This window comes from Mauremys mutica, chromosome 9 (assembly GCF_020497125.1).
Source record: "Mauremys mutica isolate MM-2020 ecotype Southern chromosome 9, ASM2049712v1, whole genome shotgun sequence".
Lineage (NCBI taxonomy): Eukaryota > Metazoa > Chordata > Testudines > Geoemydidae > Mauremys > Mauremys mutica.
The window spans coordinates 48731432-48750152 of record NC_059080.1 but is presented as its reverse complement, the minus strand read 5'-3'; the positions used below and the strand labels follow the sequence as shown (position 1 = coordinate 48750152).

The 18721-nt window shown below is 48.7% G+C and overlaps 1 protein-coding gene across 5 annotated transcripts in view; it reads left to right on the top strand.

Moving 5' to 3' along the window:
• Positions 1-18721, top strand: part of LOC123377356 (high density lipoprotein binding protein) — a 95917-nt gene that overhangs the window by 60553 nt on the left and 16643 nt on the right. For all 5 annotated transcript variants that reach the window (XM_045030160.1, XM_045030161.1, XM_045030157.1 and 2 more), the window contains 5 exons: positions 5704-5925; positions 6231-6449; positions 9160-9298; positions 12903-13057; positions 14488-14592. In XM_045030160.1, the coding sequence (XP_044886095.1) occupies positions 5704-5925; positions 6231-6449; positions 9160-9298; positions 12903-13057; positions 14488-14592 (840 nt within the window). The remainder of the gene's footprint in view (positions 1-5703; positions 5926-6230; positions 6450-9159; positions 9299-12902; positions 13058-14487; positions 14593-18721) is intronic.

Below are 18721 nucleotides of genomic sequence, written 5' to 3'. Positions count from 1 at the left end.
TCCCGGCACCGCGGTGGCTGACGGTCTCGGTCACCGTCCCGGTACCGGATGGACAGGCACCATTCCGCGGCACCGTCTGCGGACAGACTGCCGCCTTCGGCGGTACAATCCGTCAGCGCCTCCTTGGCCATCCCGCCCAGCATCGATGGCCTCTGGCGCTGACAGCAACGCGCACCTGCCACCGACCCCACACGGCGAACATCAGGGGGCTCAACGGTGGGGCTTCTGGGTTCCCAGGGCCCAGTATGAAACGCAGGGCGTACCGTTTCCCCCGAGACACTCGGCTTCCGAGCGCAGGGTCCCCGAGGCAACGGTTAGCCGGCCGGCCCCTTCGCCTCGACGCGAGCCCTCCGTTCCGCCGGACCTCCAGTCCTCCATGCAGCATGACCCAGCCGAGGCGCAGTCAGCAGCCCCTGCGGCGGAGGCCGTCATGCAGGGCTTGTCCTCATCGTCCTCCCCGGACGAGGCGGTGGCTGGTGCTTCAGCCAAGGAGCCGCCGCCCATTGACCTGAAGGCCCACCAGGACCTGCTTCGCCGGGTGGCGACGGCCATGGATCTCCCAGTAGCGGAGGTCCAGGAGGACGAGGACCCCATTACCAACGTGGTTGGCGCAGACGCTCCCATGCGCGTAGCGTTGCCCTTTGTGAAGACAATCCAGAAAAACGCCACCACACTCTGGCAAACACCCGCTTCCATCCCTCCGACGGCCCGCGGGGTTGAGCGTAAATACTCAGTTCCCCCTACGGGCTATGAGTATCTTTATACCCACCCGACCCCGGACTCGTTGGTCGTGCAATCGGTTAACGACCGCGAGAGGCACGGTCAACCTGCCCCTGCGCCTAAGTCCAAAGACGCCCGGCGCATGGACCTGCTAGGCCGCAAGGTCTACTCGGCAGGCGGCCTACAGATGCGCATCGCCAACCAGATGGTCCTCCTCGCCAGGTACGTCTATGACATCATGACGTCCCTGGCGAAGTTCACAGAGCTCCTGCCATCAGCCTCCCGCCAGGAGTTCGCGGCGATGTTGGATGAGGGAAGGAGATCATCTAGGTCCTCCATCACGGCCGCCCTCGACGCTGCGGACTCCGGAGCTCGGACCTTAGCCTCCGGCGTGTAGATGCGGCGCATCGCCTGGCTGCAGTCCTCCACCCTGCCACCGGAGGTGCAATATACACTGCAGGACCTGCCCTTTGACACGCAGGGTCTCTTCTCCGAGAAGACGGATTCCCGGATCCAGACCCTAAAGGACGGTCGCGTGGCCATCCGCACCCTGGGGATGCACACGCCGGCGACACAGCGCAGGTCTTTCCGGCAGCAACCCTCCCGGCCCTTCTACCAGCAGCACTATTGACCGTACAATAGCCGGCGACCGGCTCAAAATCGCCGCCGTCCTTCCGGCAATCGGCGTAGCCAGGGCCAGGCCTCTTCCAAGGCCCCTCAGGGGGCCAAGCAGGCCTTTTGATGGGACGCTCGAGGACGGCCCATCACTCTCCCTACCGGATCCTTCCCCTTTATTTTACAACCGCCTTTCCCATTTCTTTTCGGCGTGGTCCCAATTAACAACAGACAACTGGGTGCTTCGAACAGTCCAGTCGGGATACCGCCTTCAATTTGTTTCGCCCCCACCTTCCCACCCACCCTCCCTGTCCCTCTTCAGGGACCCCTCTCACGAGCAAGTCCTCTTACAAGAGGTTCAGACTCTGAGCGTGGGTGCCATAGAAGCAGTGCCTCAAGACAGGCGGGGCAGGGGATTCTACTCCCGTTATTTTCTCATCCCCAAAGCGAAAGGGGGGCTACGTCCTATCCTGGACCTTCGCGAGCTGAACAAGTACCTGCTCAAGCCCAAGTTTCGCATGGTCACCTTGGGGACCATCATTCCCTCTCTGGATCCGGGAGACTGGTTTGCCGCCCTCGACATGAAAGGCAAACTACTTCCATGTCGCGATTTATCCTCCTCATCGACGTTACCTCCGGTTTGTGGTCAACAACGCACACTACCAGTTCGCCGTGTTGCCATTCGGGCTCTCCACCGCACCGAGGGTCTTTACCAAATGCATGGCGGTGGTTGCCGCAGCCCTCCGCCGTCGTCGGATACATGTCTATCCGTATCTCGACGACTGGCTAGTTCGCGGACAGTCTCAACAACTGGTGATGGGCCAGTTGACAGACATACTGTCCCTCTTCCGACGGCTCGGTCTTCTCATCAACACCGAGAAGTCCACCTTGACTCCGTCGCAGCGGGTAGAGTTCATTGGAGCGGTCCTCGACTCCTCGCTAGCCCGGGCTTGCCTACCTCAATCTCGACACCAGACGATGGTCTCCCTCATCCGGGACCTCGTCTCCTTCCCGACCATGACGGTGCGCTCCTGCCTCCGCCTCCTGGGCCACATGGCATCATGCACCTACGTCACCGCGTATGCGCGGCTTCATCTCCGCCCATTCCAGACTTGGCTCGCGTCGGTGTATCGGCCGCATCGAGATCCCATCGATATGGTGGTCACAGTCTCCAGGCCAACACTCGAGTCCCTCACCTGGTGGCTCGACCCGGAGATTTTCTGTGCGGGAGTCCCGTTCCATCCTCCTCGCCCGTCCGCCACTCTGACCACGGATGCCTCAGCGCTCGGTTGGGGAGCTCACCTGGGCGACCTTCACACCCAGGGCCTGTGGTCGCCCCAGGAGCTCGCTCTGCACATCAATGTCCGTGAGCTGCGAGCGATCCGTCTGGCCTGTCGCACCTTCTGCACCCACCTGCAAGGCCGCTGTGTGACAGTGTTCACGGACAATACAACAGCAATGTTCTACGTGAACAAGCAGGGCGGAGCCCGCTCCTCCCTCCTCTGCAAGGAAGCGATGCTCCTGTGGGACTTCTGCGTGACCCACTCTATTCACCTAGAAGCGTCCTTTCTCCCGGGAGTACAGAACACGCTGGCCGACCATCTCAGCAGGTCTTTCTTCTCCCACGAGTGGTCTCTCCGTCCCGACGTCGTGCACACAATCTTCCGCAGGTGGGGGTTTCCCCAAGTAGACCTATTCGCATCCAAGGCGAACAGGAAGTGCCACCTGTTCTGCTCGTTCCAGGGTCACACGCCGGGATCCCTGTCGGATGCCTTCCTGTATTCCTGGAAGGATCACCTCCTTTATGCCTTCCCTCCGTTCCCGCTCGTCCATCGAGTATTACAGAAGCTTCGGAGGGACAGAGCCACTGTCATTCTCGTAGCTCCGGCCTGGCCGAGGCAGCATTGGTACTCCCTGCTGCTCGAGCTCTCCGTTCGGGATCCCATCCCCCTCCCGTTGTGGTTGGACCTCATTACTCAGGACTTCGGCAGACTCCACCATCCGTGCCTCCAGTCCCTCCATCTTACAGCTTGGTACCTGAGTGGCTGACCCACACAGAGAGGGACTGTTCAGCGGCAGTTCAGCAAGTCCTCCTAGAGAGCAGGAAGCCTTCCACTCGCTCCACCTATCTGGCGAAATGGAAGCGGTTCGCGCTCTGGTGTGACCAGCGAGGCCTCAATCCCTTTGTAGTCCCTGTCCCGACCATCCTGGACTACCTCTGGTACCTTAAGGAACAAGGTCTTGCGGTCTCCTCCTTGAGAGTTCACCTGGCAGCAGTCTCCGCCTTTCGTCCATCCGTGGAAGGTCGGTCCATCTTCTCGAACCAGATGGTTTCCCGCTTCCTTAAAGGCTTGGACCGCTTGTATCCGCCGGTGCAGCGTCCTGCCCCGACCTGGGATTTGAACCTCGTGCTGGCCAAGCTGATGGGTCCTCCGTTCGAGCCCTTAGCCACGTGCTCCTTGCTGTACCTCTCCTGGAAGACGGCCTTCCTCGTCGCCATTACATCAGCGAGACGAGTCTCTGAGCTACGCGCTCTGATGGTTAGTCCGCCATACACCGTCTTCCACGGGGACAAGGTGCAGCTCCGACCACATCCGGCCTTCCTCCCAAAGGTGGTGTCAGCCTTCCACCTCAACCAGGAGATCTTCCTCCCGGTGTTCTTCCCGAAGCCGCATACCTCGCCTCGGGAGCAGCAGCTGCACACCCTCGACGTCCGCAGGGCGCTCGCTTTCTACATCGAGCGGACTAAGCCCTTCCGGCGCACGCCCCAGCTGTTCGTAGCGGTTGCGGACCGCATGAAAGGCGAGCCGATATCCTCTCAACGGATTTCCTCCTGGGTCACAGCGTGTATCCGGACCTGCTACGAGCTTACTCGCGTGCCACCATGCCGCCTGACCGCTCACTCCACAAGAGCGCACGCCTCGTCGGCCGCCTTCCTGGCCCATGTCCCCATCTAGGACATCTGTCGAGCGGCCACCTGGTCTTCGGTCCACACCTTCGCCTCCCACTACGCGTTGGTGCAGCAGTCTCGAGACGACGCAGCCTTCGGCTCCGCGGTATTACACTCCGCCACGTCTCACTCCGACCCCACCGCCTAGGTAAGGCTTGGGAATCACCTAACTGGAATGCATAGGAGCAATCACTCGAAGAAGAAAAGACGGTTACTCACCGTAGTAACTGTTGTTCTTCGAGATGTGTTGCTCCTATCCATTCCAGACCCGCCCTCCTTCCCCACTGTCGGAGTAGCCGGCAAGAAGGAACTGAGGAGCGGACGGGCCGGCTAGGGTATATAACAGGTGCCATAGCGGCGCCACTCCAGGGGGCGCCAGCCGGCCCGCCGGAGTTGCTAGGGTAAAAATGTTCCGAAGAGCCGTGCACGTGCGGCGCGCACACCTAACTGGAATGGATAGGAGCAACACATCTCGAAGAACAACAGTTACTACGGTGAGTAACCGTCTTTTTTTCGAGTTAGTAAAAGAACTAACTGTTTTGCCAACAAAGTGACTTAACCCCTTTGTTTGATTTGCCCTTGCTCAAATGCCTCTTTGGGTCAGGATGAAGGAGCAGAAATGTCTTCTTCCAGCCCTCCCCCCCCCCCCACCCCTTACTTGGAATTGAAACACACTGATGTGACTGGAGTTAGTTTAGTTAAACTCAGAGGCAACTTTCCTTCACTCCTCCCTCCTTTGTGGCCTTAGCCTATGTCTGCAGATTCCAAATGAGTGGCATTATATTTTCACATCCCTTGATATAATTACGGATGTAATTAGGGTCTCAAGTGACAGGACGTTACTCTAAGATGCATGATTGGCCACTTTATTTATTTATTGGCACAACTTTCCTGGAAATGGCTGCCTGGTGAAAGTGCTGTGTACACTCATGTTATGGGCCAGACACGCAGCTGCGGTAAGCCTGCATAGCTGGCCAGTGGCGTGACACTGGCTTATCCTGCTATGGGTCTGGCCCATCTTGTGAATGAGCAGTTCTCTGGTTCACTTAGTCCTGCTCCCGTCTGCTCTCAGTACCATTTTAATCCTGCTGCATTCTTACTGGATTGTGTTGTGGCATATCAGAAGTAAGGTGACATCCTCCTAAATGCAAGTTCTCATGGTGCAAACATTCTGATGCCTGGAGAACATGAAGTAACATCTTTGATCTTGCAGATACCAGAATGCTTCTAGTTTGCTTTTACTTTGAAATATTGGATTTCTAGTCTGTAACACTAGTCACGCTTAGCCAAATGTGCATGTACACAAACTTATTCCACAAGTTTTTCCATATATTCTGATGGTGAAATAATTGTGTTTTCATGTACTCTTGAGTACTCATTTGTGCTTTGTTCTCTTGGGGGGGGCTGACCTCTATTAGCAAACTAAGAGTTACACAGTGGACCTTCGTGCCAAGCCAGAGTACCACAAATTCCTGATTGGCAAAGGTGGTGGCAATATCCGCAAGGTGCGTGATAACACAGGGGCCCGCATCATCTTCCCAACCTCTGAAGACAAAGACCAGGAGCTGATTACCATCATGGGGACTGAGGGGGCTGTCAAGGAGGCTCAGAAGGAGTTGGAGGCACTCATCAAGAACCTGGTGAGGGAGGCTTCCTCCATTCACTTCTTTCTATCCACATTTCCCATCTGTTTCTCTGCTGCATAGGTGGTAGCAGGTGCTAACCTGTCAGTTGGGAGGAACTGCTTGGCCCTGGATATGGATGACATGTCTATTTGAGAGGCCATGGTAGGGCTCAAGAATTAAGATGCATGTTTATCATTAGAGATGTGGGTTGTGTTCACTATAGAGGCGTTTCCCATGTTGTGAGCTATGGAAGAGATTTTTCTAATCCAGAAGTAGAGTGCAGTGAATAAACACCACTGTGTAATGTCTCCTCTCCACAGGATAACGTGGTTGAGGACTCCATGGTGGTGGACCCCAAGCACCACCGACACTTTGTAATCCGGAGAGGGCAGGTTCTCCGTGAGATTGCTGATGAATACGGCGGTGTGATGGTCAGTTTCCCCCGCTCTGGCACCCAGAGTGACAAGGTCACCCTCAAGGGAGCAAAGGACTGTGTGGAGGCAGCCAAGAAACGCATCCTGGAGATCATTGAGGACCTGGTGTGTGTCCCAGCAGGCTTGTTTTAATAAGAAGCAGCCATTTCTTACATGTATCACAAGTCCCTTTTCTGTACCATCTCCCCGCCCCTGCCCCAAAATCCCCTGCTCCATGTAATGTGGAGGGTCCTGTTTTTGCCTAGTCTCTGACCTGAGGAACCTGGGACCCGTGTGACCTGCCATAGTGTATCTGGCACTCTGAGCCTGGGTCAGAACCTAGGAATCTCCAGGGCAACCCCCAATTAGATCCTAGCCTAGGAAAGGTGCCTGGCCTCCCCAACGATCTGGCTGGGAGGAGATATACATCCGCTTTTGGCCTTCCCCTAGCCAGCTGTTTGGGGTGGCAGTTTCTTCTTGGCTAAGACTCTGCTGTGTTTCCTGTGCACTTCAATTCCTTAATGCCTATGAGTTCTCCTCCGCCCAAGGTCCCTGCCTCCCTCTCATTGTAGGAGCAGAAGGGTGGTGGTTAGGGGTTTCTAATTCTTTTCTAGGTATCTTTCTGGCTTGCTCTGTTCAGCCCTTTGGTGTCTTCTGGGGGAGGTGAGGAGCTGTACTTTCAACACTGTCTTATTAAAAAGTAGCTTTCACTTGCTCCCGACTCTGGCACATACTGATCTGGGAGATGGTGCACAAAGCACTTCAGATAATGGGTGCTAACTTTGGGGTTCCTGGCTCAAGAATTGGCACCAATCCTCCCAAGGGTGGCTCTTACAACTCACCAGTGGTTAAGTGCCTGTGCTCTTGTCCATGCCTCCATAACAAGCTGTTCCCCACCCTCCCTCCCCCTGAAGAGCCTCGTGAGGGAGAGGTATGCGCATGGGAATGGAGTTCTCGTCTGTGGCCCTTAGTTAGGTGTGGGGTAGCTTTTTAGAGGACAGGCTGCCTTTTGTTTCTTGGACGCGGAGGTACGAGGGATTCTGGAAATGTGTTGGACAGAATAATTGTTGCTCTGTCCCAACTAGGGCTGTCGATTATCGCAGTTAACTCGCATGATAAACTCAAAAAAATTAATCGTGACTAATTGCAGTTTTAATCGCACTGTTAAACGAGATTACCAATTCAAATTTATTAAATATTTTGGATGTTTTTTCTACATTTTCATATATATCTTGTATTCTGTGTTGTAATTGAAATCAAAGTGTGTATATTGATAACAAATATTTGCACTGTAAAATGATAAACAGAAGAAATAGTATTTTTCAGTTCACCTCATACAAGTACTGTGGTGCAATCTTTGTCCTGAAAGTGCAACTTACAAATGTAGATCACTTTTTTGGTTGCATAACTGCACTCAAAACCAAAACAGTGTAAAACTTCAGAGGCTACAAGTCCACTCAGTCCTAATTCTTGTTCAGCCAATTGCTAAGACAAACAAGTTTGTTTACATTTTCAGGAGATAATGCTGCCCTCTTCTTATTTACAATGTCACCAGAAACTGAGAACAGGCATTTGCATGGCACTTTTGTAGCTGGCATTACAAGGTATTTACGTGCCAGATAGGCTAAACATTTGTATGCCCCTTCATGTTTCGGCCCCCATTTAAGAGGACATGCTTCCATGCTGATGACGCTTGTTTAAAAAAAATAATTTTGTTAATTAAATTTGTGACTGAACTCCTTGAGGAAGAATTGTATGTCCCCTGATCTGTTTTACCCTCATTCTGCCATATATTTCATGTTCTAGCAGTCTCGGATGATGACCCTGCACATTTTCCTTTTAAGGCCACTTTCACTGCAGTTTTGACAAATCTGCAAAGAAGGTACCAATGTGAGATTTGTAAAGATAGCTACAGCACTTGACCCAAGATTTAAGAATCTGAAGTGCCTTCCAAAGTCTGAGCAGGACTAGGTATGGAGCATGCTTTCAGAAGTCTTAAAAGAGCAGCACTCCAATACGGAAACTACAGACCCGAACCACCAAAAAAGAAAATCAGTCTTCTGCTGGTGGTCTCTAACTCGGATAATGAAAATGAACATGTGTCGGTCCGCACGGCTTTGGATGGTTTTCAAGCAAAACTCGTTATCAACATGGACGCATGCCCCCTGGAATGTAGTTGAAGCATGCACATCTGGCACATAAATATCTTGTGACACCGGTTACAACAGGGCCATGAGAATACCTGTCCTCACTTTCAGGTAACATTGTAAACAAGAAGCAGGCAGCAATATCTCCTGAAAATGTAAACAAACTTGTTTGTCTGAGGGATTGGCTGAATAAGAAGTAGGACTGAGTGGACTTGCAAGCTCTAAAATTTTACTTTTTTTTTTTTTTTTAATTTTTGAATGCAGTATTTTTGTACATAATTCTATATTTGTAAGGTCAGCTTTGATGGTAGAGATTGCATTACAGTACTTGTATGAGGTGAATTGAAAAATACTATTGTCTCTTTACAGTGCAAACACTTGTAATCAAAAATAAAGTGAGCACTGTACACTTTGTATTCTGTGCTGTAACTGAAATCAATATATTTGAAAATATAGAAAACATCCAAAAATATTTAAATAAAAGGTATTCTATTATTAACAGTGTGCTTGACAGCCCTAGTCCCAATCTTTTGGCTCCACCCTGCTCCCTTCCTTCCTATGACACACATGACTATATGAACTTGCTATGATGACAAATCTTTGAGACTCACATTTTGATCAAGTGGGAGGGAGTGCGTGACAACAGGTGTCACCTGAATAATTCACCTGTTTCTCTGTCAAACATGCAGGAAGCTCAGGTGACAATAGAGTGCACCATCCCCCAGAAGTTTCACCGCTCCATCATGGGCCCCAAAGGTTCCCGAATTCAGCAGATCACCCGCGACTATGGTGTTCAGATCAAATTCCCCGACAGGGAGGAGAACCCAGGTATGATGCTTTGAGAACTCTACTTCACTGGAAGCTGAGGCTGTAAGAGTGGCTGCTCCCTAATTCAGTGTTGTGTGGGTCCTCTGAGCTACCCAGATGGCTGGGGGTTGTGCTGCTGCTTTGGAGGGAACCCAAGTCATGCAGTTTAAGTCCCTCCCTGCAGAGGGGTGATGTGGGCGGGAGGGAGCCTTGCCAGTGGACACTGCTTCTTTGAGCTTTGCAGTCCTTAGCCTTCCTCCAAGCCTAATACTAAAATGGGCGATCATGACAGCATCTCGTTCTCTATATGGACTATTGCTTCTGTCTCCTTAGGCTCCTTTAAGAACCAGGCCAAACTGCAATGGCAGGAGAGAGCTATTGTTTGGTGTACAACAAACAGCAGTAGAGGTTCTATAAACTTCAAGTCTTTTACCTTTAAACTCTTTTGGGGATGGAGAACTTTTAAACAAACCACCTCTCCTTACCCCTCTCCTGCTCCCCCAAGCGAAAGGAGAATGGCTTGTTTGCTCCACTACATATTGCCAAGTTTGGTCTGTAATGTATACCCCGCACACAGCAAGGCTCATTGATTCCTGGCTGCCTTAAGTTTAACTGCACATGTTAAATAAGGTGTGGGGGAGGGCTGAGAGAGGGGAAGATCTCCTACCACTTGAAGGTGGTGAACAGAGCATGAAACTAGACAGCAGTCCTGACAGATGTAGAATATGCTGCTTTTAATGTGAAATATTCTGGGTCTGTGCACTTTATAACAGCTGAAAGAAAAGCTACTGGGAATGTGGGTTCTCAGGCAGCAATGCTGGACTATGTGTAATGCTTATTACAATAATCTGCTGCTGCTGAGTAAGCAGAGGGTGCCATACAGAAGGGGCAATAAGAGGAATTCTTTTCTGGGCTGGAGAGAGGCTGTTCTCCTATGTACAGAGCAGGGCATAATGGTGGACTCTACAATCCAGGATGGAGCCAAGGCAAAGTTAGCACCGATGGTAGGTAACCTCTTGTACTAATGAAATGCTATTAAAATCTCACTTTCTTTATGGTGAATGTCTGTCGTCCTTTCTGTGTGCCTTGGGGTCCTGCTGGGCCAGGTGGAGGGTTTGTACTGATCTCTGTGGGAGGAATACAGTCGAACCCATTTATCTCGACCTCGGTTAACTTGCCAATCGTATTAAGTCGACGTTTTAGAAGTGGAACCGCCAAATTCTCTCTTTGTCTTAGCATTTTCTCATCGGTTATGTCGGTTCTTTTATGTCGTCGTACCCTAATATCTCGAGCACAAAAGAGGGCCAAATTTGCCACTTAACGTCCGTTATCTCGATCCCCATGACCAATCGTGCATCTTATATATTAGTATATAAATAAAAATGATCGTACTTGGTTCACTGCACATGTGCTGAGTTCACGTAGCACGTGATCATGGTCCGTATGGTCGTTCACTCCCATGCCAGTTCACTCTCTCTTGTTGATCTTGTCTGAAGGATAACATGCTGTAGCTATTCTGTTTATTTTTTCCCTTCTAAAAATGTCTGGAGGTGTTAAGAGAAAACTGGACAATCAGTCAATAGAGAAAAAGTATGAAATCATACTGCAGCTAGAAAAAGGAACAAAACCGGCAGACCTTAGTCGTCAGCATGGCATTCCAGCAAACACCATTTCAGGATGGAAAAAGAAGGCCGACGTGATAAAGCAAATGTACGAGAAGTCTGTCTTTGATCCAGCAAGAAAAAAACTTAGAGTGGCTGAGCACAAAGATGTCGACGATGCACTGTTTCAATGGTTCACAAATACGCGAGCAACAAACCTTCCCGTCAGTGGTCCCTTGCTGATGGAGAAGGCGGACATCCTTGCTGCAAAGCTAGGACACCCTGACTTTAAAGCAAGTCAGGGGTGGCTGGGTCGTTTCAAAAAGAGGCACAACATTGTCTTCAAAGCAATTTGTGGAGAGAGCGCTGCGGTTCAACAGGAACAAGTGGATTCATGGCTGAAGACTCAAATGCGCACAATTTTGGATACCTATGAGACTCGGAACATTTTTAATGCTGATGAAACTGGGGTGTTTTGGAAATGCCTTCCAGACAAGACTATGGCGTTTCGTGGGGAGGCTTGTCACGGTGGAAAAAAGTCGAAGGACCGACTTACAGTGCTAGTTGCTGCTAACATGGATGGAAGCCAAAAACTCCCGCTCTACGTTATAGGAAAGTCCAAGAATCCCAGATGCTTTAAGCAGACCAAAGTTCTCCAATGTGATTACGATGGCCAGCCAAGCGCCTGGATCACAGGAGATCTATTCAGTGCATGGGTGAAAAAGTGGGACAGGAAGTTCCAAGCAGAGAAAAGGAAGGTGGCACTGATCGTGGACAACTGTAGAGCTCATCCGGATGTTCCTGGTCTCAAGGCCATTAAGATCTTTTACCTCCCACCTAACACAACGAGTAAGCTCCAACCAATGGACCAGGGGATAATCCAAGTGCTTAAGGTGTACTACAGGAAAATGTTGATGCGCCAATACCTGCTCCATGATGAAAAGAAGGCACAGTACACCCCTTCCCTTCTAGATGCAATGAACTTCCTGAGATCAGCCTGGAATGACGTGAAGAAGGAAACAATCTCAAACTGCTGGATGCACTGCGTCATTCAGGATATTTCCGATGATGAGTTTCAGGCACAGTGCCGTGCAGCCGCAGAAGAACTCGCGGAAGTGGCGGGAAAATCAAGCCTTACAGATGCTATCTTGGAAGAGGAGGCACAGGAGTTAGCCATCACTGTCCAGGAATTCCGAGATTACATAGAAATCGACAAAGACGTCGTTACTGATGGCGTGATCACCGATGAAGACATTGTATCAAGTGTGCAGTCAGCACAGGCAAGCACATCTGCATGCGGCAATGACAAAGAAGATGAAGATGCGGACGAAGATTTGGAACCAATTCCCTCAGCTGGTGAGGTGGTAGAAATGCTACAGAAAATTCGACGGTATGGTTCTTTTGTAGGAGATGAAACTGTTTTAGACAGCATAAATAATATTGAAGCATTTGTTTTCAAGCAGACTGTTAAAGGCAAAAAGCAACGAAGCATTTTAGACTTTGTAAAGAAACCATAGTAACCGCGTGTACGATACTTTTCAGAGCTGTGTCAGAGTGAAATGACTCACGAATTTAATTTTGACACTGGTTAGCTTTTTGTAAAAACGAACTACATCCCGCACGTTTTTTGTGATTTTGTGAGCGATCTTTGTGTTTGCAATGTTGGAGAATATAATAAAGGTTTGTATCGAGAATCGACGGTGGTTTGTATTGTATACTGGTAAATCTCTGCTGTTGGTGCACATATGCCTTTTGTTGTTAGCAAACATGTATGTACATTTTTATAGCATGCCGATCGCTTCATCTTATTTATTAACGCACATCATGTACATAAAGAAATTTCAAGCACATGTTAATATATTGCCGCCATATTGGTTTTCGTTTATCTCGATCATCGGTTATCTCGACGCTTTTTGGCAAACCCCTAGGCCGGCAACATAACCGGGTTCAACTGTACTACTTATAGAAACTCAATTCTGTACTCGCAGAGAAGATTCTTATTCTGTTTGTTTCCATGATCTCAGCCCCTGCCACAGAACCAGCCATGCAGGAGAATGGAGAGGAGAATGGGGAAGGAAAAGAAGCTAAGGAAACTGATCCCACTTCCCCAAAGAAGTGCGACATTATCATCATCTCTGGCCGCAGAGAAAAATGTGAGGCAGCCAAAGAGGCGCTGCAGGTATGTGGTGCTGCTGGGTCTCAGCAGGACTCTCATAGCTCTTGTAATCTACTTGTACCCTGCAGCAGGAAGCTCTTTTTTAATTCTCTGGGCTCTGGTGCCAGGTGGCCTTGCTCAAGTTGGTGTCCTCCTGGGGCTAATGGGGCATAGGTAGATTATGTAGCCTAAAGGAAAGGGGTTCCCTTTATTGTATCTAAACTTCCTGCCCTTTAATGACTTGCAGGATGGGTGTGAATTGACCTGGCCAGTAGGTGTTAAAGGCTCCAAGCAGTAGTGGGAGTTGCTTATGCATAAGACTTGTCCTTTCAACCTTCCCCCATGATACAGGAGCAATCAGTGTTTATTGAGGAACAATACAGAAAAGTCACTTCGAACCTTTTCCAAGCTGACTAATTCCAGCCTTGGCAAGTTCTCATCATCGCTAAGGCCATGTCTCTACTACAAAATTAAGTCAACCTAATTTAAGTTGGCCTACAGCTGCCACAGTAATTACATGTCTACACTTGGCTTCTTGTGTCAGCAGTGTGTGTCCTCACTAGCAGTGCTTGTATCAATTGTATTGTCAGTGTGGGGCTTTATAGGACTGCTCCTGAAAGCCAGTAACCGTTGACAAAAGCACTACAGGGTCTACACTGACACTGTATTGACCCTGACACTCATGGAGCTGGAGTTAAGTTGGCATAGCGGGGCAATTACATTGGTGGGAGCAAGATTTAAGTATAGACACTTCCGCAGTTAGGTTAACCTAAGCTTCCTTGAGTCATCCTAACTCTAATGGAGACCAGACCTAAGTGGTTTCCATCCTTAATCTAATGACTTTCTAGACCTTTTCAGTCTCCACTGTATTTTAAGGTGAGGCTATGAAAATGGGGCACTGTACTCCAGAGGAGGCACCATTGTTAATTCTAAGTATGTTCTTCAGTATCCAGTGCATTCTCATAGCTTTCACTGCTGCTGTTAGGCTTTCTTCTTGACCTGCCCATGAAAACGCCCTGGTCTCTTTCCTAATCAATGGCTTAATGATCTTCTGATCAAATGTAAACTCTGCAGGATTCAGGAAGTGCCAGATCTTTCTCCCTCTCAGGACAGGTGTGGCTAATCCAAAGCACAGCAGGGCTGCCATTCAAAAGGCTTTGGGAGAAACTGACCTTGGATATTAGGAAGAACTTTTTCACTAGGAGGGTGGTGAAGCACTGGAATAGGTTACCTAGGGAGGTGGTGGAATCTCCTTCCTTAGAGGTTTTTACAGTCAGGCTTGACAAAGCCCTGGCTGGGATAATTTAGTTGGGGATTGGTCCTGCTTTGAGCAGGGGGTTGGACTAGATGACCTCCTGAGGTCCCTTCCAACCCTGATATTCTATGAAACCTGGCCCTTAACTCTGCAGAGTGTTTCTGCTGGGTAAACTCTGTGCTCTTCTTCCCCCATGTAGGCTCTGGTTCCTGTCACCACTGAGGTGGAAGTGCCCTTCGACCTTCACCGTTACATCATTGGTCAGAAAGGAAGTGGAATCCGCAAAATGATGGACGAGTTTGAAGTAAGCTGGGTTTTGTCTACCTCCCTTCCCTGGATCCCAGAGATCCTGTTGCTGTGAATGCTGCCTTTTGGGAGTGCCAGGAATATGGGCAAATCCATGGCCCCAGCAGTCACTAGTGTGCCACTGGTATGGCAGGTACTGGACAACAAGTGTTTGCTTGATTCAGCCACTAGGAAGCTGCAATAAGAACATGAGTCTAGTATTTAATCCCTCCTTCCCTTCCCCCAGGAGTGGGAGGAATGGGCTATGCACTGAAGTTCTGAACTGAATCACTCTGAAATGTCACCATCTTTCTGTGACAAATTTTGAAAGACAAAGTAGTTTAGGACATAGAGGTGAACGGTGAATTGGGATAAAATATAACATGGCCATACTACGCCATACTTCTGCACTGCTGCTGGTGGTGGCACTGCCTTCAGAGCTGGGCTCCTGGCTAGCAACCACTGCTCTCCAGCTGAAGGCAGTGCCACCACCAGAAGAGGTGCAGAAGTAATGGTAGCAGTATCGCAACCCCCACATGATAACCTTGTCCCCCCCCCCCCCCCAACAACTCATTTTTAGGTCAGGACCCTACAATTACACCACTGTGAAATGTTAAAAAGCTGGAATAATGAAATTTCATGATTTATTTCAAATCCAGTGACACTGAAATTGACCAAAATGGACCATGAATTTAGTAGGACCCTAGTGATCGGCCATATGCCATTGTAGGAAATCCCATCAGAGACTGCTAGTAGCAAAAATCCCCAGTGGCCAGAAACAGGACACTAGATGGGGAGGGCTCTGAGTTACTACAGAGAATTCTTTCTCCGGTATCTGCCGGGTGGGTCTTTCCCACATGCTCAGTCTAACTGAACACTATATTTGGGGTACAGATGGAATTTTTCCCCAGGTCAGATTGGCAGAGACCCTGGGTTTTTTTTTGCCTTCCTCTGCAGCCTGGGGCATGGGTCACTTACAGAGAATCCACCATTTACACTAGTTTAAATCTGCAACGTGAAGTCTTTTTAAACCAGTGGTGGGCAAACTTTGGCAGCCCACGGGACCCTCCTGCCTGGCTCTTGAGCTCCTGGCCAGGGAGGCTAGCCCCCGGCCCCTCCCCTGCTGTTCCCTCTTCCCCTGCAGCCCTGCTGCTGCACGGGCAGCACTTTGCGGAGCAGCAGCATATCTAACTCTGGCCAGGCGGCACGGCTGCCAGGTCTGGGGGGTTGGATAAGGGGCAGGGGGTCCCAGAGGGCAGTTGAATGGGGTGGAGGTTGGGGGGAGGGGCAGTCGGGATGGGGAACGGGGGGGGGGTTGCGTAACCAATGGGAGTCCCAGGGGGCCTGTCAGATGGTGGAAGTGTGGATAGCGGTCAGGGGACTGGGAGCAGGGGGGTTGGACAGGGGGTGGGGGGCGGGGGATCCCGGGAGGGGGCGGTTAAGGGACAAGGAGCAGGGGGGTTGAATGAGTCGGGGGTTCTGAGGGGGGTAGTCAGGGGGTGGGAAGTGGGGAGAGGGCGGATAAGGGGTGGGGGCCAGGCTGTTTGGGGAGGCACAGCCTTCCCTACCCATCCCTCCATATGGTTTTGCAGCCCCGATGTGGCCCTTGGGCCAAAAAGTTTGCCCACCCCTGCTTTAAACCATGATTTGAGGACTTCAGTAACTCAGCCAGAGTCAGGTTGGATAAAAATCAATGTTTTTTGTTTTGTTTTTAAAATAAAAAATCTGATTGATTTATTTTAATTCGGATTTTTTGATAAAATGCTTTTTGAAGAAAAAAACCTAAGAGATATCATCATGGAATAGGGATTATAAATTCTAATTCTATAGTATGAGACAATATATTTATGTAACGATTAATAAGTTTTTTTTGTAAATGAGTTCCAATAGTTCATGGATTAGGGACACAATCTTATGCGGTTCCAGGGGCTTCTGTATAGATTTTGTAGGTTAATCTTTCTATCTACCCAATGGGACTTAGTGCTCAGTCTAGAAGATCCCATCAGATATGCTTAGTTTTGCAGTTCTCAAACTGTGGATTTCTTTCTCCAGAGATAACATGCTTGTTAACAGCAAAAATGTTTTTAAATAAATAATATATAGAAGTGAGAAATAACAGACTTCAACCCTATTGTCCCTCTGCAAATTTGTGTACACAGAGTCAATCCCTTACTTCTCTCTAAAAGTGCAGAGTTTAAAAAAGTTCAATGAATAGAAGATTGTTGGGGGCAGAACAGATCTGGACAAGGAGACGAAGTCTGGAGATAAATGTGAGAAGGGAGGGACAGGCAGTAAAAACAAAAGTGAAACTGTCTGAGCAGCATATTCCAGAAGTCTTGAGGTCTTTCTCAGTGTAGCCTTCATTGATTTGAGATCTACCATACCATTCTCTCACTAGAAGGGGAAAACCTATAATGGCAATAGGCTGTAAAAGAGACCCAGTTTGGGAATATTTTAATGAAGTTCCTCTACCTGTGAGTAAGACAGGCATGTGTGCAAAATGCAGACAGTGCAACAAAGAAATGCAAGGCCTGGTTGCCTGAATGAAACAACATCATGAGAAGTGTTCCTTCTCAGGAGGAAGCTGCATTGATGATGAAAGAAACATGTCTGAACATGCAGGATCTTCAGGTTGGTCAACTTCTTTTATTTCATACTTCTTTCTTTAGGACTGCCTGTCTTCCTTCTGGACTATTCTTGAATTATCATGTTTGAGGAAAAAAATATAGTTGTTACTTTATGGTACTATCATTTTAGATGCAGTTGTGATTAAAAAATAAATAACTGAAATAGGCAGATCTTCCTTTTACAATTTCACCTTTTAAAGTAATACTGAGTGTCGGTGAATGCAATGAGTAATACTAAATGAGCAGTATGGTGGTAATTAAATAACTGCATTGACTTATTTTGTTTAGGCGAATCCATCCTCAACGTACAGGATTATGAAGACTATCCACCTTCAAGATCACCATCATTTTCTATAGTTGCAGAGTTATCTGCCAATGATAGTGTTTCAGTCGCATCATGTATGTCACATAGCCACAGTATATCACCTGTAGCAAAAAGAAGAAAAATCTTCATTATCCAGAAACAACCATAGATAAGTTTGTGTTAAGAACCAGCATATTACAAAAAGAAGTAATAGATGAGAAAATTGCCCGGTTTGTTTATGCAACACAAACTCCTTTCCGTATGATTGAGAACCTACACTTCATTAACATGGTTCAGTCATTAAGACCAGGATACAGTCCACCCAACAGAGCAGACGTTGCAGGCAAATTGCTGGATAAAGTGTATGAAAGAGAAATTGAGCAGTGTGTGAAAGGTCTAAAAGGTGAAATTATTAACCTGAGTCTTGATGGGCGGAGCAGTGTCCACAATGATCCTGTTGTATGTGCTTGTGTGACAACAGAAGGGAATGTCTTCCTTTCAGAAACAATTGATACATCAAGAAATGCACAGACAGCAGAATACTTACAAGAAGTAGCAGTGAAAGCTGTAATGAACTGTAGGGAAAAAAATTCAAATGTCTAGTACGCAGCTTGGTCACAGATAACTAATAATATATGGAGATATATCTATCTCATAGAGCTGGAAAGGACCCCAAAAGGTCATTGAGTCCAGCTCCCTGCCTTCACTAACAGGACCAAGTACTGATTTTTGCCCAACATCTCTAAATGGCCCCTTCAAGGATTGAACTCACAACCCTGGGTTTAGCAGGCCAATGCTCAAACCATTGAGCTATCCCTCCCAGATAATGCTGCAAATGTATTCAAGAAGAGAAGAAATTATTTAGAAAAGAGTGGAGAGAGTCCCAAGCTAATAAACATACGGTTGCAGTGCTCATTTGATGCACCTCCTAGCCAAAGACTTCAGTGTTCCAGAAATAAAGGGTAATGGTGATATTGCAAAATACTTCTGTAACAACCGCTTTGCAGTAGCTGCTCAGAAAAAAGTGGGAGGAACGAAGCGAACTCTCCCACAAGATGTGTGATGGAACTCAGTAGTGGACTGTTTTGAGCCCTATATCAAGAACTGGCCTAACCTGATGACTGAACAAAATTGTGAAAAAATAGATGGCACTGTCGCAGCCAAAGTTCTCAACATTGGTCTTAAGAGAAATGTTGAACACATGCTGAGTACCCTGA